The sequence below is a fragment of the Crotalus tigris genome, unplaced genomic scaffold (genome assembly GCF_016545835.1).
Source record: "Crotalus tigris isolate CLP2741 ecotype Arizona unplaced genomic scaffold, ASM1654583v1 scf7180000024115.3125172, whole genome shotgun sequence".
In the NCBI taxonomy this organism is placed as follows: domain Eukaryota; kingdom Metazoa; phylum Chordata; class Lepidosauria; order Squamata; family Viperidae; genus Crotalus; species Crotalus tigris.
Genome location: NW_024100392.1, coordinates 232,447 through 255,182, shown reverse-complemented (window position 1 = coordinate 255,182; position 22,736 = coordinate 232,447). Strand labels below are relative to the sequence as shown.

Here is a 22,736-nt window from a genome sequence, read left to right as displayed (position 1 = left end):
TTGCTGGAATTGGGTATGTCTAGTTTAATGAAGAGAAGGATGAGGGGTGGCATGATAGCAGTGTTCCAATATCTCAGGGGTTACCACAAAGAAGAGGGAGTCAAGCTATTCTCCAAAGCACCTGAAGGCAAGACAAAAAGAAATGGATGAAAACTAATCAGAGAGAAGCAACCTAGACCTAAGGTGAAATTTCTGACAATTAACAATTAATCAGTGGAACAACCTGCCACCAGAAGCTGTGAATGCTTCAACACTGGAGGTTTTTAAGAAGAGATTGGACAGCCATTTGTCTGAAATGATATAGGATTTCCTGCCTGAGCAGGAGGTTGGACTAGATGACCTCCAAGGTCCCTTCCAACATTATTATTATTATTATTATTATTATTATTATTGTTGTTGTTGTTGCTGCTGCTGCTGCTGCTGCTGCTGCTGCTGCTATTTAATCCTCACCACTTCCCTAAACTTGTTTTGTGACATGGAAGAGATACTTGAAAGAAAAGAAAAGCTTGTTAGTTCTGGTTTTAGCAAGAGAGAAGGCATGGCTAAAAAAAGTATGAAGAATTATATGGGTTTTTACTCCAGAGGCAAAAAAGCAGTAAAACAAGGAATAGTATGCAAAATATGGTGGAATACAGAATGTTCCAGCCCCCTCCAATATGCACACTTTAGATTTGAGTATCCTTTAATTTTCTAAAACATAGTTTAATTACTTTTAATTAAAATTGCAGTAAGTAAAGCAGTGTGTGAATACAGAAGTAATAGCCCAGCTATGGAGAAAAGTCTAACTAAACCAGTATCTGAATGTGATTTCAGAAACAATAGTCTGATTATAGAGAAAAACTAATCCTACTAGTTCTATACCCTGTTTTTTTTATCACAGGATATCCAGAGTTTGGCACAGATGGATTGAGCCACATTTAACATTGCACAATTGTTCCTTTTTCTGAAAAGACATATGACAAATTGGAGGTGTACATGTATCCGGAACTGTAAGGGGAAGAAAGATCTGCCAACAACTGTTCTTCAGTCAACAACATATGGCTTCTCTAGATATGTTTTGTTAACCAGGCGACTTCAATTGCTTATCTGAGAAATGAAATATCAGATTTATGGCTTGTTTATTTGCAGAGTCTTTCTCCAGGAATCTTTCTCTTCATCAGCACTTTCTGATGATCTCACAAAGTTGTTGGTTACTTGAGCAATCCAGGAAGCAGAAGAAGAAAAAATTGTATTAAAAATTTCCTGGCTGCTGAGAACAAAATGGATCTGAATATTCTTTATTAAAGCAGGAAGAAAAACAATTTTAATGCTGTTGGGAGAATTAAAATATGAAACAAATAAAGGGTTCTTTGAGGAATACAATATCCACAGGGAAAGCTAGAAGGAGAAGTGATACCTTATTTAAAATTTAGTTTTTAATTGTGGAACCAATTCATTGTTGAAATGATGGATATATGAAGTTCTTAAAAAAGAAAATAAAAGAAAATTCCACAAATAGTAATATGCAAATTAAATGTCAAGAGACAAATTGGATGTTGGTGATGCTGCTGCTGGAACTATGTGCATCAACCAATGAACTGCTGCGGTTAACCTTGAACTAATGAAAGTCATCAACCAAATATGAAAATATTACTTGCAAGTGGAGTAGGAACTAGAGGTTGCATTGGCAGTGGCTGGAGCAAAAACAGGTGACCTCTATTATGGCTCTTTAAAAAATGGTTGGTGGCCTATACTGACAATTGGTAATTTGGCAGTGCAGATAAACTCTTAGATTAGTGTTTCTCAAACTTGTCAATTTTAATATGTGTGGACTTCAACTCCCAGAATTCCCTAGCCAGCCAGGCTGCTTAGAAGAAAAAAACATAAATAGAATAGAAATAATTTTGATTTTAACAGTTGGAATTTATACTCTTAAAAATGCAATCATTCAATTTCCATATTCCTTCTTCCAGTTTCCATATATGGACAATCTCAGCTAAGAATTCAAATTGGTTCACATTTGGCTTTAAGATCAGCCTCTGCTGACCCCACCTTTTCTTTTTCTTTTTTTTTTTTTTTGGCTTTTAATCCTATTGCTTAATAAGGAACCTGAAAGCTTTCAACTATTAGAAAATTCCAGTTCACCTAATAAGACAACCATAGTGGATTTTGGATAGAGTTTATTTTTTGCTTCATGGTCAAAAAGTAGTTCTTTTAAATATATTGAAAGGCTGTTTTGCTGGCATGCTACGTCTTCTTAGATACTTTCTTAGTCCTAAAGGGAAAAAAACCCTGCAGTGATACACTTCCCAAAGTGATAGAGCAAGACAAGATTATTAAAAAAGTCAGATTCGAAATTGACCATTGGAAACCTTTCAAAATGGAATATTGCAAGAACGTGGGTGTGTGTTGGCCACTCTGGGGGATTGATTCTCTGCAGAAAAAACATCACATTTTCCTTACTATACAGACAGTGCAGGCAAAAAAAAAAAAAAAAAGCCCACTGAAAGAAAAAAAAATCCTTTGTCTCTACAATGCAATTTGCTATTCTGAGCAACGTCATCTAAGAAAGAATTGCTTGCTCTTGGTTTAATACACATATCTCTGGTCAGGCAGGATGTGGGTGTTAAATGCCCAGCATATTGAACCCTGGAGGAAATGCAAGGTGTATCATAGCACAGTGTGGTTAGAATGTGTTGAAGTTCATTTTAGAACACATTTCAGGTTAGGTTCAGCATATTACTTGGAAATGCAGAACAATTCATAAAATTTGGATTGCTTGTCAAATTTCCCTACTCTTGTAGATGTTGGTTTGCTTTATGTAAATGTTTTTGTGATTTCATGTGTAATCTTAACTGCACTGTCTACTAATGAACAAAAAAAGTAGAAAATCTCTGCCACTGCCTTTGACAACACACCAGGAGATGAATAAAATAAATAAGCATGGTAAAGAAAAGGACAATGGCTGCATTAAGATGAATAGTTCTTGAATCTTTGCCAAGAAAAATAAAGAAGGCTACATTGCTATGGTTTGGAAACAGAGGAAACACATTCCAAGAACTTACCTGAAAATTAAAATAAGTTGTTCCTTAAGTAGAGAAGATTATATAGTGAACTAAAAAGTGCCCAAAGAATTAATCCCTTGCAAAATGTACTTCTGATCATGTTGTTTTCTTTTCTATATGCCTCTCTCATTTAATTTTTCTCTCCTTAATCACTTACAAAATGAAGCTAGCACTTATCTTGAACAAAAATGACACAATAACCTAAACATAAACAAAAGGTTTCACATCTTAGACACAGGTGTTGATGGAGAGAAGTAGCATCGCCTCTATAAGATTTACCATTTCCGTGAATCTAGGTTTCTACCAGAGTAACAAAAAGAATTCACGTCACTGTAGCCATTCCCTGGTGCTGCTCCACTTTTTTTCCTAGAAGTGTTTCATAGGAAGGGAAGAGGGGAATTGTGTTCACCATTAGAGGTTCCTCATTGTCAGCCAACAGAGCCAATCCAATAAATCTGGAAAGCAACTGTTTGGGAAAGTTTTGATGATTTGTTGCGGAGTTCATTCTAAAATGTGATACTGTTATTAGGGCTAAAAAAAACCTGAGTAGTTTCAAGTCAGTCAAATCTTTTCTTAGATTTTTATTGTTATTGTCAGAATGACACTCTATTCTTACCCATTATTTAAGGAACTTGCTAATTCAGCCATGTAAACAAGAGTCTCGTTGAATTGCAGTTTCAGTCAGTGAGTCTGAGGAAATGCAGCACTGAAAGCATCTTTTGGAAAGTTAACTGTAAAAATCTGGTCCTGATGGTTATCCTATGAATGATATTAGACATATATTGCTTTTTTGGCTCCTATATTATTGGAGGTTTATGAACATACTTTTTTGAATTGTTTTCCAACTTTCATCAATAGGTGTTATACAGTATTTATAACTGTATACACAGAACTGTGATGTTAAAGGTTGGTATATTTTTCTGCAACTATTATTTAATTTCTGTATTAAATAGAGATGCTAAATTTTAAATGCAACCCTGGCACATAATATTACAGATGATATCTGTTGTGTCCTGAGCCTGCAAAAGCAGGCTCGGGACATTGCATTGGTCCCGGGCATTCCAAAAGCTGCCTGGAACCAGACAGAGCGGTGCCAGCCTTGAGCGCATGTGCAAGGCACGAAAACGCTCTGTTCCTATTGGTTGACACTGTCCGGGCTTCTGGCCATATAAAAAGGCCTGTGTGCCTTTTGTTCTTGCTTGGTTGTTGTAGAAGGAGAATAAAGTGTTTGTTCATCAATTGCCATGTGTCTTCATCATTCACAAGCGAACGAAGGACTTAACAATATCAACCTTGATAAACCATCCTGGCAATCTGGACGTCAACGCTGCTAATATTGAATATTCTTGCTTTGACAAAATATGCAGAACTGTCTGGCATTTTTAGAGTTAATTCAGATGATAGAGAAAAGGGAGGGGAAATAACAAAAGCCAGAGAAAAGGAACAGAAGTGAATCTCTGCCCTCTGGGCTAATTGGAAGATGTGACTTGTGACTGCAAGATAAGGGAGGGGTTTAGCAAGAAAAGTTAGATGCCAGCAAGAGGAATTCAGATTCTGGCATAAACCTCCATGATGTGCCGTCAATTTATAACACTGGTAATAAAGGATATAGGATAAACATGCCTGGAAGTTCTTTGAAGTGTTTCATTAGTCGGAACCATGACACTGGCTTTATAAAAGGATGGCAAACTTGAAACAATATTGGATTAATGGTTGACAATCTGGGTATACTTTTACATGAATTAGAATCAGCACTTGTAATTTTATTTGGCTGCAGCAATAGACTAAGCTTAGCTGTAGCTGAAATTTATGGAGAAGATTTTGGTTAAATATTAATTTACTCATTTATTAATAGGATTAAAATGTGATGTTCTAAACCTTCAGCTACAATTATTACAAAGGGAACCATGTCTTCATCTATTAAGATATCTCATGGAATTTGTCAAGGATTCCTTTTATTTTCTTTTATTTAGCTTGATATCTGAAACAGGGGAGAACAACGGGAGAAACGGAAAAAAAAGTAATTCAGAAATATTTTATGAGTAAGTGGACAGAGTAATTACTGGATAGGATGAATGAAATTTTAAACTACATATCAAGAACTCTGGATTTAATAGGCATGTACCAAATCGAATTGTTCTGTTAAGATGGATATACTGTACCATCCCAGGTTTACCCTTGTGATGCCTTTATACTTTTGAGCTTATTCTCTGTCAACAAAATGGAATCCATATGATTCTCTCTGCCCAAGGATCAATGTTCCTATAGTGGAATAGCTGAGCCTGCAGACTAAAAATTTGGAGGTCTCAGCAATAGTTGAAATTGCCCTAAATGGATCTACATCACTTAGCTCCCCTTTTTTTTGCCTTGTGGAACAACTTGGTAGTGATCAGAAAACTTAAGATGTAGGCTTGAATTTAAAACTGAATTATTTATTGCAAGTGCAGTATGATAATATGTTTTTCTGTTGTTTCCTTGCTTTAGTTTGTTTTTGTTTTCTTTATAATATGTATTTTTTTAAAAAAATATCTGAAAATTAAATGATAAAAACCTGTTTAAAGAAATGCTAATGTAGGAGCATCATTTATTGAATATTTAAAATGGGAATTCCCATATAATCCTTGCAGGTGCATATCTATAAATAAATGATATATCACAACAATGCCCTTTCTTTGGACATGGCTCACAGAGATGTGTCACATTCCCTAAACATGAAGAAGATCTCAGAAGATACTTTGCTTTCCTTTGGTGGGGAAATCTGCATCAATCAGAAGTCCCTTCTAAAAAAATTGTAACTTCTGCACATGCACCATGTAGAAATATTGAGCTGCTGTTTAAATAAACAGCAACTTATACCTCACTTTTCAGTGGTGCATTATACAGAGACCCAACAAATCCCTTTGAGAATCTGTAGAGTTCTAGTATTTCAAACTAAAGGAAATACAACTTTTTGCCTGTTCCCCAAAAGAACCACATCTTTTCAGGTCTATATCCGGCCTGCTGATGTTATAAATGACAGATCTGTGACTCATATTGATGATGTGTGGGTTAGATTTGGAGATTTTTCATCTTTAGTTCTGGATAGAATTGCAATTCCCCAGACAGAACTGGTATCCAACTGGGGGGTTGTCTAGGACTCATGGCTCTTGCTTGAAGAGCAGTGAGAGCTCTGACCAGGACCGTCTTTGCATAACTCCCAGACTGGGAAGTCCTGCTCTAAGTCATTTGTGTTTCACTCATCTCCTGCTTGTATTATCACAGCAGGGTCTGCCTAAGGCTGTTCTCAAAGACTATCTGGGGAAGTTAAAATTGGTTCAGAAGTTCAGACTATCTGGGGAAGTTAAAATTGGTTCAGTGCTAGAAGTCATGTGCGTGCCACAGTACACCTATGTAAAACTACTGCGTTGTAAACTGCAGTGGATTTCTTTGAAATAAATATAAAATAAGATTTTTTTTATGAAATTGCCCCTATGGGTGTCTCTCCAAGAATCTTTTTTTTAGAAAAGAAATAGTGGTGAAGCAGGACTGGTGGACGTATGGTAAAATAGTATCTTTCAGTTTTGGAGAGCCTATCCTCAAATCTAGGAAAGAATTAGAATTAGGAGGTCACACTTGTCTCTAGTTTACATATCAACAAATGAAGGAAAGGTTTAAACTAGACAAAAAAGGCCATAGTTTTGAGTTTGCTAAAAATGAATTGGAAATTCTACTATGTGGTAGTGATGATCATATAATTGCCAAGGTCTATAAAATGTTATTAAAATTGAATTTGGAAAATGAACATATAAAACACTGTATGATCCAGTGGGAAAGAAATTTGGGGTATAATGTGATGTTTGAACAATGGGATAAAATATGGATAAAAGGCTTTACATTAACATTAAATTATAACCTAAAAGAAATGTATTTAAAAATGATGTATTGCTGGTATTTAACACAAGATAAGTTATCTAGAATGCATAAAGGTATTTCAAATGAATGTTGGAAATGTAAATGTAAAGAAGGGACTTTTTATCATTTATGGTGGACATATGATAAGGCAAAGAAATATTGGTGTAGGATTCATATATTAATGCAGAAAATTCTTAAAGTGAACATAAAGATTAAACCAGAAACTTTCCTTCTGTGTCTAATGGAAAGAGAACTGGGGGAAAAAAATTGGAACTCTGATTTTATATTTGGTGATGGCAGCAAGATTGCTCTATGCACAAAAATGGAAGGATGCCTCGATTCCTACTATGGACGAATGGTTACAAAAGCTGATGGAATTAGCAGAGAGGGTGAAATTGACTGTGCTGATAAAAGAAAAGAACATAAATACTTTTGTTTCTACCTGGAAACCGCTTCTGGACTTTGTTCTTGAGATGGAAAAAAATGATATCATGATTTTGGGTTTTACCGATTAGACTGATTTGCCGATACATAAATGGCTAGTGCATACTACTATAGAAATGTAAAAAGTTGAGATTTGATTTTAATGTCTGATTTTACTGCAACAGAGAAGATCGGAAGTCAATGCCTTTTGTTTCTTTCCCTCCCTTTCTTCACACCTTTTTTGTTGTCCCTTTTTCTAATGTTGTCCCCTACTATTTGCTTTTGTATTTTCACATTTTATGTTATAAACAAATAAAACTAATATTCTAGAAAAAAATATATATGTAAACTGCCTTTCTATAGGCTTTAGGATACAATTTAAGGGGCTAGTTATCACCTATAAAGGCCTATATATAGCTTATTTATGGCACTGTCTACCTTCATTTGTATCTGCCTAGCCAACAAGATCCAACAGAATATTTGTGTATTTCCCAAAGGACTGAAGGGATTTTGCAGAGAGGTTGCCTCCAACATTCATGTTTTTTTTTCCTTCTCCCTTTCTCAGCCAAGTTTAAAACCTTGCAATACATTTATGATATATAAGGTGGCAGAAATGGTTCCTAGGGCAGTTCTTTAAAATGCTATCATACTAGGGGCCAGAAAAAAATAAGCTATTTCTGCCATTTCTATGGGATTTTAGGGTTGGTTATTTTCACAATGTCATTTCTGAGAACAAATGCTTTGTCTCCTCTCCTATTTCATTGCAGGTGCCTTCAACTGGTCCATTGTATTTCTGAAAATAGAAAATTTTTTAGGAGTTGTAGCATATTTCAGTGTAGCTTACATGGTGAGAGGTGTCTCCCAAACTATTTAGTATTTGTGTTTGTGCAAATACTGTGTCTGGTTATAGAAGGAGGAACTGGATTTAAGAATCATCTTCTCTATAATTATTATTAAGTTGGTTCCCTGTAATATAAGAGTCATAACTAAAAAGAAACTGCTGGTTTTGGTGTTTTTCTCTTTCCGTCTTCCTTTTTTTTATTCTCATGCCATGTATTTTAGATTAGCTAACCCTACAGAAAATAATATACTGGGTTAATTATTCCAACAAGTAATATTTTTAATGATATACTTTGTGCCTATATTGTCCTTCCTTCAAGCAATTCAAACATTATCCATGAAGTTATGCCATTCAATATACAAAATAAGTTTGAAAGATTATTTAGGCTACCTACAAAGCCTTATGGATAAGCATGTATCTCCAAATTCTCCTTATTCTCTATATCAACTGGTATCATATGTAGGAATTTGATGAAGAAATATAATTTATCAATAGTTCAGCATATGATATTTTGAAGATATAATGATACATAGAGATACACATACAGACATATATTTTAATTTCATATTGGTAATTTAATTTCATATTTTATTCACTGAAGGTTCCTGAGAAAATAATGCCTGTTTTATGTCTCTCTAAACAGATAGCAAATTTAGATTACTACACTCAGGTCTTCTTCTGATCTAGCAGTTTGATTTCTTGATTTGTGCAGTGTACTGTAAATCCACAACTTAGTGATAAAACCATAATCACACTGTTGGTTTCCACTGTGGACAGAAGAAAACTTTCTTTTAGGCTTAGAATAAAACCAACGGTGACATTCTTGCAGAGCAACCACATTGTGGCAGGAAAAAGCTCAAGATTGGGGGCTAGAACAGAAGAGGGTTTTTTCCCCCCTTCTATCTTAAGATATGAATAGGTGGGCTTTTTGAAAAGATTTTCCACCTATGATCTTACCATTACATCTCTTGTTCCGGAATGTCCAGGGAGTATATAAGTGTGTTGAAATGAGCCTTGAAATATTCATCTTCCCATCGTTCTAAGAAAAAGATCAACCATGAGACTTTACTTGACAGTCATTCTAGCTATTTCTTTTCTGGAAAACTTTCAGGTCCATATTATCAAAGGTATGTTTTGGTTTTTCTTTCTTTTTCAATTCAAGAGTAATATCTGAATTGCTATTCCTAGCTGGGATAATAATTGTATTACATGCTCTTCCAGGAGTAAAATCACCTTCAGTGAGGTCTTAATTTCTTCCTGATCCATTTTCTGTCAGTTTAAGATATACATTTTTATGGATGTTTTATTGTATAAAAGAGTTGATTTTGTTGTGCCTTTTAAGTCTTTAATGTCTCTTAAGATGGCATGATCTCCTGGAAGTTCTCCAAATATTTCTCATAATTAGCTGTGCAACACCTTTAAAGTATGCAAAATATAAAATGTAGGTCTGTAGATCTATACATATGTTGTATATAGTATGTTTAAATGTGTGTTATGTATGTGTACACTTTGAGAGCAAGCAACTAAATTTCATTTTTAATGTGTGCCATTGTGCCCACAGTAAAAAATGACAATAAAGTCTCTCTCTCTCTCTCTCTCTCTCTCTCTCTCTCTCTCTCTCTCTCTCTCTCTCTCTCTCTCTCTTTCCTCATGACTATCAGATTGCTATTAGGCTGCATGCTCTGGTAGGATGTTGTAGTGCCAGTTTCATATGTGTACACAACTCCTTGAATGCATAGAGAACTGTGTATATTTGGTAACCCATTCTGCAAGCAGATCCTTGATTTCTTGGTTGCAAATGGATACCAAATTAGGCAACTGTATAGGCAACCATCTTTATGTCTAAATCTTCTTTTTCTTTCTTCCATTAAATAAAGATATCTTGGAATTTTGCCCCAATGTTCATGAAATATCATGAGCAATTTTTCTAATTCATAAGGAAAAAAATCCCTTATGAATTAAACGAATGTCTTTTTGATCCTTACAATTATATGAGTAGGATTTTGATCCTTTTACAATGATATTTACAGATTATGGATAAAATATTTCCATTTTTATTAGGTCTCAAATCTGACTTAAACATTTTTGAAGCATTCCTTAGATAAACTATAATGGATGCTTTAAATCTAATGATTCCTATATTGAAAAAGCTTGAATTTTAATTTCACAATTGTGCTGTCGCTAGTTCTGATTCAGTACCTTGGGTATGGTTACTTTTTCCAATAGATCTGGGGATCTACTTACTGTGTGGGATATAGTCTCATTGTTCTTATTCTTTAAATAAATTAAAGTACGGTATGTGTCCCTGCATTGTTGGAGAATTGGAAAGAACATTCTGCAAAATAATGCCAAATGATATTGATTATCTACAGTAATTGGTGGAAATTGCAGTTAATAAGCATTATTTTTTTTTAGAAAAATAAATGTACCTGTGCTGCTAAGGTATGATTACTAAGAAAAGAGACAGCTTTTAGAGTAGGCAGTTAATCTCTCTAGATATTAGTTTTATATTTAACTACACACACACACACATGTATGTATGTATGTATGTATGTATGTATGTATGTATGTATGTCTGAGATGCTGTTCAGGTATAATCTTGATACCTGGAGGAGGAATATGTGCATCTAAGTGAACAGACAGGATTGAAAAAAATGAGAATATATATAATGTATTGCAGATGTGCAACCTTGAGCAAAGATGCCATAATCCATGTCATGAATTACTATGATTTATTGCAAAGGAAATTAAAGAATGGAAAGACGTTCAGGAATTAGGTGGTACATATTTAAGATTTGAAAATTTGACAACAACAAAAGACTTTCAACAAATTTTTTGTGCGTTTTTTTTTTTAGGAACCCTAGGGACTCAAGCTCTGCCACATAACTCTTGTGTAGACCTACATACAAAAGAAATAGGAATTAAAAAACTTGCTGATTATGAAATACATCACCATCCAAAAAAAGTTGTAATGTGAGTATCTAATCTTCAGTCATAGGCCTGGAAAAGAATGTTCCACCAGCAAAAATGGAAAGAGATAGCAAAACACACATGAGTACAATTGTGTAGGTATTAATAGACAGAAGAGTCATTTAATCCCAAAATTGATTTTCTGGTGATTGCAGGGAGAAAAATAAGCAAGAACACATATTATTGCCTTTATATCCTCTCTTATTTGCAACACAAAATAAAAAATGTAGTTTCCCAAGTCAATTAGAATACACTATATACATCCAAAGAATATTTGAATACACCTTGGTACTCCCTATTAGTCTAGGGTACCAAAAATCAGGAGGAGTTTGTAGCATATTTTCAGATTAAAAAGCATCAGTTTGTGAGTTTTAGTTCCTATTGTCAGATGCCATTCTATGCTTTTGATGAAGTGAGCTGCAACTTACAAAAGTTTATTCTTTTTAATAAAATGTGTGTCTAATAGCAGAAAAGGTGCTACTAAAGTTGTTCAGATTATTTTAGTACAGCTTTATAAAGTGTTTCTACAACAGACTAGTCAAATGCTTCTAATAATTTAAGAGCTGACAGTGAAAATTAAAGGTTTTTTTTAATTTGTCTCTAGCATCTGGTGTTCAAAGGTACATTTTAAATTACAATTGCTATCATCTCTAATCACAGGCTATGCTCACTGAAGTTTGTGAGAGTTAGAGCTCAGAATAGCTGGAGAAAGATAGGTTAGCTGCTATGTTCTTCAGTACTTGTCAGCTGCATTCTGATAATATTTAATCCAGCCAGTTAAAGTCTCTGTATAGACAACCACATATATACTGTACAGTATACTTATACAGTGTACCTATATCTTTGCTTACGCAGCCTTTAATCTATATCTGGTACCACATATTGACTTTAGGGCTGACAGGTTTACCCAGGCACGCTCTACAAACCTCTTGGTATAATCCAAGTGCTTTTTCACTGCTTACTACTTTTAGGAACTAAGCAAAGCTAGATGATGATGATGACAATGATGATAGTAGTAGTAGTAGTAGTAGTAGTAGTAGTAGTAGTAGTAGTAGTAGTAGTAATCGGTCTAGTCAATGTAAGAGCCAAGAAAATGCACAGAAGTTGGTAGCCTCATTTCAGGTTCATATAGGACGATAATTCAGCCATTATTCAAATCCCTGATAGTTATTACAAAATCAAGATTGCTGTTTTAATCTTATGTGTAGTAAAACAGCTGTGAAATTATGCACTGAATTGTAATGTTTATCAGTCCAATTTAGGTTGTTGGAATGTTTGTAATTAGTCATAATTTGGAAATTTTGCAAATAATAATGTGGCAGATGTGACAAGCAAACTAGATTGCAGTGACAAAAAGTTGGAATAATAATAATAACAATTCTTTTACAATGTGTCAATCTTTTCTTTTGATTTCAGTCAACAAATCTGATAAATCTAATAATATTTGAAGTCTTGATTCTTTTAATTTGCTAGATTTTTGCAGTAAAACCAAGATACCATTTTGTGGCATTTTAAAGATGAATAAATTTATTATCACACAAGATTTTAAGGATGTTAGAAAACGGACCACAATAGAACAGGGGCATGAAGTACTCAAAACAAATATGTAAATTGATTTAAAAAAATGTTTGACTGAATGTGAAATACTGCCAAATCTGTCAATTCCATTTACTGCACAGTAGTTAGTTCATATCTATTATTTAATATCTCAGCATCAACAGCAGAGGCTAAAATCAGAACTTACTGGCTATCTTATTGGCTTCCAATAATATTATTTTCCATCACAATCTAGTGCTGGTATAGACCTTAGAATATTACTTCAACATTCTTTATATTTCAGCATTCAGCATTAATTGCAAAAACTGTTTAATTTATGGAAGCTTGCTTTTGACTCGATTTTTATTTTCTTGTAGCTTAATTACCAGAAAAAAAATCAAGATCTGTGTGCCACCTGATGCTCCCTGGGTGAATAAGGTCATCAGAAAATTGGACAGGAGGCCTAAAACAAGAAACCATAGAAACATACATGGATCTGATAACCTGACCAACAGAACAACTATATAATGTCTGAAATTACTTACAGGAAATAAAAGTTCAAAACCATTAAAATTTCACTGGAATAAATTCACTGCTACACTCAAGAGCTGATTGATTTTTGACTTTTTGGTGCTGTCCATGGGCTTAATTACTTTAGATATGTGTGGTTTATATTTATTATGCAAACCAAATCTATCGCTATTTTCAGAATTTCTTCCAGATTGGATTCTTAATAGAATTTTGATTCTTCCAGCAGATTCATTTAGCAAAAGCATTATTCTGTGTAGTTTTTGTATTTCTCTGCTAGATCATCTGAGAGCTTCCCACAATTAGAAAGCAATGGTATGAAGGAATACCCATTTGTGACAGAATGGGAAGAAGCTCTGGAAATAATGAGAATGTCACACTTAGAGAATGATCTGAGTTTTTCTTAATGAATGTGTCCATTGCAAAACTTCTTTCAGAGATAATATCTATGCCATATCACCATGTTGAATAGTTTATCAGTAAATCACTACTTTTTTCCTCCTTAGTATTCCAATTATCAAAATAATTTTGGTATTATGAAGGCTGCAGATAGAAAAAAGACTCAGGCATTGCCTACTGTTTATAAGATAAATGGAAAAAAGCAGTATCAGCAAAAAGGTTAAAAATAAGTATGTATACAGATATGTGTGTTCCTTTGAACAAAATTGCTAAGAACACTTCATAAATGGATAATACTACATTAATGTATAGTTTGATTTAACCATGGTTTGTTGAATAAGCCATCTTACAATAAGCTAGATTGAAACAAATTATTTTATTGTTTACCACAATGTATGGTTCATTGCCTGTTACTGCCATTCTTTTCTGATGATGTATTTTTTTCAGTCCCTCAATGTTTAATGTTAACTTACTTATCAGTTGGCATTTAAACTAGGATTGTTATTCCTTTCTGTATTGCATTAATGATTTAATATTTAATGTTAACTTACTTATCCATTGTCCAATTTGCTATTAAAGTAAATATCACAGAATTCAATAGATATAATATATTGAGGATATTTAAAGATATTTAAATCTTGGTTCATTGAAGAACTATGCATATTGTATATCAATGTGAAATAGTCACATGAATATGTTTTCATTTAATTCGTAATTTTACAACATCTAAGGTTAATGTACTTTTATCATGCTTTTATCATACCTTTAAATAAACCTACTATTTTATAGGCATTTGAAACAATATATTTTATACCTTATACCAGTGATGGCTAACCTTTTAGAGATCGAGTGCCCAAAACCTGGTCTCGCCCCACTCCACCCCCTGCCCCCCCTGCTCCGGCCCCCCCACCTCCTCCCCCACCTGCCTGCAAGGCCACTCACCACCTCCAGGGCCAGATGCACATTGCCCAGGCAGCCCAGCAACGTTATGGTGATTACGCCCTCTGCCTGGGCCCTGTAGCATCAACTGTGCACGATGGGGTGTGAGGGCAGAGTCTTCTCTACGCTGCCTGGCTGCCATGTCCTTGGCTGCACTGCTCCGTGTGGGCTACGCTTGAGGTGACTCTCCTTCAGGGGGGCTGCTGAAGAGGAGGGGGTTGAGGGGGGAGGTGAGGCTGGGGCAACGGCATGTGTGCCCACAGAGAGGGCTCTGAGTGCTGCCTCTGGCACCCGTGCCAAAGGTTCACCACCACTGCCTTATTCCTTCTAACAGTGAGTAGAATTCATGGGAAGATCTCCAATAAAAAATCCTTTAGACTCAAATAAATTATATCTCCGCCCCCCAATTCTGGCTTCATTTTACTTAAGCTCAGTTTTCAATTACTTAAAGCCTATTATCAGGAAACTAAAAGATGGAATGAAAAGCAGTTTTTTTATAACAAGTTTTATTGGTTTTCTAGTTTTACATTTGAGTATTTGGAAAGCAGCGTGGTGATTGGGTAGTCAATAGTACAATAACAAAATCTTTAGTACATATCTCAGGTTACATCATCAAAATATTCCTTCTCTATTTCCCTTAACATTTGCTATATCATATTTAAGCTAGTAAATTTCTAATTACAACTAGCTCAGTTAAAACATTTATCATTATATTTTGCTTATAAATATCCATATCCTGTATTTAAATTTTACCTAATTTTTAATTACAATGTTCCAGTTTAACCTTTAACATCCATAGTATTTAAATTTTGGGTAACCCAAATTTCCTTTATTTCACTATATAAAAAATTATAATACCTAAGATATACCTATTACTTACTTGAATATATTCTTATTTTATTTCATAAACATTTTTGTTTTGATTATTTCCAAAAATGCACTTCCCATCATCCATCCTACCTCATACTAACCACTCTTCCAATATGCAAAGAAATAATATTATTCCCTATAATTCAGTCAGCCTACCAAAGGTTCTTCCCCACAGGTGCCTCAAACTGGATTGAGCCTGTTCTCTGCAAGTTCCCACAATACTAGACAGAATTCACTGCCTGCCATTGAAACATGGTTCTGTTTCTCAAGTGTAAGCACTTGGCTGTTTTGTAAGGGATTTATGTGCAGCCGGGATTCATGCATGTGGGCTACACTGTAATATGTGGGGAGTATCTGATCCCGTTCTTTTGAAAAACAAAATGAAGCAGAGACATTTCTCCCTTTCCTGTGCTGGCTTCTTTCATCACTGGCAACAGTCAGAAGAAGCTGAAAATGATACAAAGCAGCTCTGTGAATGAGCTTCTTTTATACAGGTCAATACATATAGAAAATTGTACTGATAGTCCTCAACTTATGATCACAATTGAGCCCAAATTTCTGTTACTAAATGAAACATTTGATAATTGAATCTTGCCCCATTTTACAATCTTTCTTGCCACAGTTGTGAAGTGAATCACTGCATTTGTTAAGTTAGTTTCATGGTTGTGAAGTGAATCTGGCTTCCGCATTGACATTGCTTGTCAGAAGGTAACAGAAGGTGATCATGTGACCCCAGGACGTTCATAAATATGAGTCAGTTGCCAAACATCTGAATTTTGATCATGTGACCATAGGATGCTGCAATGGTCGTAAGGGTGAAAAAGGGTCATAAGTTACTTTTTTCAGTGCTGTTGTAACTAAACAAACTGTTGTAAGTTGAGGATTATCTGTAGTAAGACAAAAACAAAAATAGCAAGACATCTCTTTGAGATAAATCATAACTAAATGTTGCACCTCTCTTTTAAATGAAAATGCACCAATTTATTGCAAGAACAAAACAAAAAAATATCTTTTTGACTGGAGGGAATAGGAAAGAAGATGAGGCTATAACAAAAGGTAAACTTGATTTGATTGATATTAAATATTAAAATTAAATATTAATTGCAGATGCACACGATTATTCTTTTGCATTTAATAATTTTAGCCACTCTGTCCCACTAAGAGTTATGTTTTGGGAACAATCATCATATGGGCTATGAGAATAAGGGTACTAAGACCTGGGTTTGTTTCAGGGGAGCATCTCCACTTTAAAAGTACCATCCATTAACTTTGCCAAGAGTAGAGAGAGTAATTCTCTCAATGAAACATTTCCAAGTAGCTAAACATTCCTCAGTTGGTATGCAGCAATTCTGACTTGATACTCATCTGTTTTTAATGCTGCCCTGAAATCTTTAAGTTCTCTGGAAAAGCACATGCCTTGTTAACTGTGCAATGCAAGCCAGTTTGAGCCAACATGGAACCAGTTTAGTTGACCTTTGTCAAGTTCTTTCTTCTGAGGAAGGAAATTTGAGTTCATACAAGCAAAATGTCAGAGACTTTTGCCTCCTGAAAGGGACTTTTTTTTTTAAACGAATGCCTTAGTGCAGTGGTTCTCAACCTTTTTAATGCCGCGACCCCCAACCGGTCGTAAATCGAGGACTACTCAACCGGTCGTAAGTCGAGGACTACTCAACTGGTGCAGCACCATTTGCAGAATGGGACTTTTGGCGGGCCCAGCAGGGCAGAGACAGCCTGGACAATTCCTATTGGCTATTCAAGAGAGTCTATTCTATTGGCTTTCAAAACCCAATAGAATAAAAGGGAGTAGCACAGCTAAGGAAAAGGGGAAAAAAAATGGCGGACTGCATTGTTTGGCAACCCCCGTGAAATGGTCGTTCGACCCCAAATGGGGTCCCGACCCACAGGCTGAGAACCACTGCCTTAGAGGCCTTGCATATTCTATCGTCTGTATGAAGTGAGCTTGGAAATTAGTGAAACAGAAAAGAAGCAGTTATTTCTCATCAATATGGGATGGGACAGCATAGCTTGATACCATTTTCAGATCTGTTCTTTTGAAAAATAAATACCAGGAATAGCAAAGAAGGCATTGAAAGACGGCAACATTTTATGTATTTCTATTCTCAGAAAAACAGAATAACAAAAGAAAAGGAAAACAGAATAACTGAGGCCAACCATACTATAGTTCATGAAATGATTTAAAAAACCCCTTTCATTCTGGATGTTTATCTTGTGCTCCAAACAAGAGTCCCAGAAAAGAACAATTTTTCAGTGCCTGGGGCAGGGGGAAAGGGACTCAAGGTATGCCTTTCTACTTAATCTGGGATAGATAGGCAATCCTGCAAATAACCAATAATCAGTACCTTGAATTGCACTAAACGTCTATAGAGAGTCATTGCAGCTTCTACAACACTGGTGTTACATAGACATATCAAGGTGCATCTATAACTACATACAGTCACCACATTCTGAGCCAATTGCAACTTCTGGGTGCTTTTCAAGGGCAGCCTTATGTACATAGTTTTGTAATAGAAAGGGGAATGTGACCAGGACATAACTTAGTAACATTGAACAGAATTTCCTGATCTAAGAATAGGACAGTTGTACACAAGATGGGTTTGTGAAAAGTTTGTTTCTGAACATGGCTACAGTCTGCTCTTCAACTCAGAAGTAAGAATCCAAGAGGACCTCTAAATTTTGCACAAGTCCTATTTCGGAGAGTGCAACCTCATTCAGAAAGGGGGGGGGGCTATCCTGAATGGAGAAACCTTAAAACTCACAGTTACTTGGTCTTGCTTGGATTGAGCCAAAATTGGTTCTTTCTGTTCAGACTACACAGCTTCCAGACATTGGGAAAAAACCTTGATTGCAACATTTGCTTGGCCTATGTAGATTTATCTCTCTCTATGGATATCATCAGTGTATTGTTCATATCTGACCCTATGTGAAGAATGATCTAACTAAATGGCTTCACGTAGATCAACGAGAGCTAGAACTGATACAATACTCCCATCTTAGTCCTGCCAAAAGTCACTTACTTGTATGGTCAATGCCATCTCAGTACTATGTCCCAATCTGAAATCTGATTGAAAGAGATACACATAATCCATTTTTCCAGGGTCCTCTGCAGCTGTAAACCAATCACTTTCTCAACAACCTTTTCTTTAAAGGCAAGGTTTGAGAACAACAAAAAAATGTCCAGTACAATTTTATCCAGAGATGGCTTTTTATATTTTATTAGTTTTTATAGGATTAGGAATAAGGTGGTGTCGGGTTTGGGGTTGGGATTTGGGTTAGGATTAGGGTTAGGTTTTTTTTTTTTTAAATAACATTCTCAATATTTAGCAAACAGCATAATGTCTGGGTTCATGTATTTTAAAAAAACAATGAGTAGTAGTTAATTATCATAAACAATATGTTAATTAACTTGATGGTCTTCTTCTTGCTAATATATATTCAAAGTTACATATCACATTCCTTTCTCTCTAACTTGTTTTTCTAGAGGTGGTTTTTTGAGGGGTATGGAAACTATTGCCTTTTAAAGAACTACAAGGACCACTCTATTTTTCAAACATTCATATAGCATTACCTTGATCCAATTACTTGCCATCTCCTGGGAGTTTTTAACTTACAAGGAGAGACATAGCTCTAAACACAGGTGGAAATAATCATAGGACTGAGGATCCTATCTACTTCCTTGGGGCAAATGGATTTAAATTCTCCCAGTTAACTACATTAGACTGCTTCCTAGTCTGTTCTAAAGGACCTACACTCTCGGGGGAACAACTTTAATTGACAGATGCCTAGAGAGGTCTTCTCAATGAACTTGTCTTCTTTCCTCAGGAGAGACTGGATAAACAAGGTCAATGGATGGCTTTCAGTGAAGACAATTAGAGTGCAGAAGTAGCTGCATCTTATCACTTTTATTATTTTTAATTTATTGCTTTTATAAATTATTTTATTATTGATGCTCTGAGTGTCTTTTCTGTCACTTCATCTCTTCAGAAAATCAGGCAGCTGCCTTGTATCTATGGACAGAGCTAGTGAGCATAGATACAATTCAGTCATAGGAAATGGCTGCCCCCTCATTCTTAGTGGTGCCTAGAGCCAAGAATCAAAGCCTCAGGAAAAATCCCAAGATCCCTATGAAACCCAACAGAGTCAGGAAGAAGAACAATCAAACATCCCTTTCTTCTCTGTGGCAAGGAATAGCTGCAGAGAACTTTAGGGCTAAAAGAGAGTGTTGCAGGGGATTGATGATAATATCCCCCAATTTCAGATCATATTTCCATGGTTCTAAAATAAAATCAAGTTTGAAGGTAACTAGAGTTGTGAGTCAGATTAATGCATTCAGATATGGCTTCTAGCAAGTAAGGAAGCTGCTCTAAAGCAGAGAAATTGGTATAGTAGCAGCCATCCCATCTGATTCCTAGAGACCAATTTCATACAAGGAATATATTCACTTGAATATATGGATTCTTTTTAACCCAGGAAGAATGTGTTTAAGTCTAATTTGTGAACTGTAAAATATCAAATTAAGTCAGTTAAGACAATTTTGTATAGATTAATATGAAATTTTATTTGGAATGTTTGTCAATTGTATATATTTTTATACTTTTGTGTTATACCTATGATTTTCACTGTATGTGAAAAGATTAACATTGTATGTTAATCTCTACCTTTCTGGGTAAAACACTATAGCTAAAAGGCTCACTCTGCTGAATCAGGAATTTTACAAGAACGTAAGTAAAGCTTCAGTGGACCATACCAATATCTTGTACCCATTATGTTGGCCAAAATATAATCCTCTTCTTCTCCATTGCTCCACAGTAACTTGTACTGAAACCTAACCCTTGATAATTGTAGTGTTTTCTCATACATTCAGACAAAAAGCAGATTGAAAATAATACCAGTAAAGAAATCTGATTGGTTATTTGACATTGTGGTATCATATGACTTATTATATGTTCCTGATAATTGACTAAGATGAAGCAGTGAGGGAAAGAGTAGGAGAAAAAAAAAACAGTAAAAAGGGAGATACCCATGGTGGCTAAATGCCGAAATGTGGAAAAAAGCATGTTGGATTTTCCGCCCATTCTAAACATGCTATTTTGACCTATATTTTTCTGAAATCAAGGGCAGGGATTCTAGGATAAATGTCACGTTTCAGGAATGCTTGAACCTCAAAGTCTCTCCTTTTAAAAATTAAAGATTAACCTTTGCCACTTAAGAACTGGATATTCTATTACCACAGGAGTGCAAGAAGCTTCTTATATAAAACTATTATACAAGAAGCTAAACATTGATGATTCAGAACTGGTTTTCTTATTCATAACTAGCACATGTACTTTGCTTGATCTTTTGTCTGTGTGTACACATATATGTGTAATTAATACATAAACTCTTGAGCACATTAGTGATGCTTCACTGCAGTAACTGAACTTTGCATTTTTCTGAGTCTTACAAAAGACTGAAAATGTCCTTGATTTCTACCCACAAATTCCTTTGCCAATTAATGCTTCTGGAGACAGTTTGGTATCCTTTGTTTGATGATCCATTTAAAGGTAATCACATACACTGCTGCTAATTTTACCCTGAAGTATATTTACCATGTTGCTGGGATTTCACTGATAAAATTGATAAAGCTAAGCAGCTGACCTAGCTAAAAAGAAAGAACTCTGAGCATCTATTCATATCACGGGAAACACAAAAGGCTCTAAAAACCCAGAACTCTTCAACATTATGGAATTAACACCCTTCTATTTTCTGTAGTTTAGAAGCACTGAGGACCATATTTGACAAACGAACAAGGTCAATATTCTTCCAAAGGTGATCAAGCATGCTTCAATTAAAATTCAGGAGGAAAGTGATTGCTTATGACCACCAGAGGGCATATAGTCACTTCCTTAGGGAGGACAAAAGGGATCTCTGGTTGTGCCCAGAACACATTAAAAGTACCATGGTGCATTGATATATATTTGAGCCACTTTATTTGAGGGAATTTGATATATATATATAATTCCCTCATGGGTTTATTTCATACACTAAAGTAAATAAAACACAACATTCTTGCTTGTTTGTAAAAATAACGAACATGATTATAAAAACTAGGCCTGCCTGAACCCACCTTGATTTGAAATGAATATCTGAGATTCAAAGAGGGCTGAAGATACAGGGTGGACAGTGTGTACTGTACCATAGAGATAAGTAAGTAAAAAAGAAAGACCGGCGGGGAGAAATGTGGTCTTAATACATTACCACTGTTTTTAAAGCTGTAAAATTTTGTAGTAGGTAGTGTAGTTTAATTTCCTATTCTGTCATTATTAAAAGACGTAAATTTGGATGTCTTTTTTTTTTGATCCCAGGTTTCCAGCCTGTCAAGATAATTTTGAATTTCAGACTTTTACTATATTAGATATGTCTCCAGCTCTGATTTTCACTGCAGTCATGAATGAAAATATGAAACAGCCCATGGCTCAAAAAAGAACTTTCTGTGGGGAACTATCTAGATCAGAGTTTTTCAGCCTTGGCAACTTTAAGATGTGTGGACTTCAACTCCCAGAATTCCCCAGTCAATACTCTGAAAGTTGAAATCTACACATTTTAAAGTTTCCAAGACTGAGAAACTCTGATCTAGGGTTTAGGAAAAGTAGTTGGATACCATTGCCAAGCATATGTATACCAAAATTACATAATCGTCAAGCCATTGACTGACCATCTCTGCCCGACTAATGAACTGGAATCTTCACAATTTGATGTCTACATTGTCGACATGACTAATAAAATTTCTATGATTTCAGCAACTGAAAAAACATAATTGTTCATTCATTGCTTCACACAGGTGGTTCTTCTGTATGTGCATTGTGTGAACTAACTGATCTAATGACAGTGTGACATATTCCTGTGGCAATCCAGTAACATCTCCCAGCTAGTGTAAATCAGTACAGAGATAATTGTTCAGTTCATATGCATAGGAGCAAAATTTAACTAATGAAGTGAAACTGGGTGGTTCTTGTTCATTGTGTTCCTTTTAAAGTCTAGACATATGTATGCAGACATACCTTTTACAAATCTTATGAAACTTGTTTTCTATAAACCACCTGATTTTCAGTCAATATAATATAATATAGTTTAATTTCCACTGAATTGCTTTCTGAATCAATCTATTGAATAGAATTACACTAGACAGTTGTTGTTACTCTAAGTTTGGATCAGCATCTCTAGGATGAGGTCCCTACTGTTAATTTGTTCCTACGGTCAATAACAATACAATGCTGTTACTGCTCTATGGCACTTTA

General features: G+C 35.2%; 1 protein-coding gene across 1 annotated transcript; it reads left to right on the top strand.

The window, feature by feature from the left end:
- The first annotated feature begins 9,172 nt into the window (after positions 1 to 9,172).
- Positions 9,173 to 14,417, top strand: LOC120298564 (lymphotactin-like). The gene is made up of 3 exons (XM_039322441.1): positions 9,173 to 9,326; positions 11,055 to 11,172; positions 13,083 to 14,417. Exons 1-3 carry the CDS (start codon positions 9,257 to 9,259, stop codon positions 13,231 to 13,233), a joined length of 339 nt encoding a protein of 112 aa, XP_039178375.1. The 5' UTR covers positions 9,173 to 9,256; the 3' UTR covers positions 13,234 to 14,417.
- The last annotated feature ends 8,319 nt before the right edge of the window (positions 14,418 to 22,736 follow it).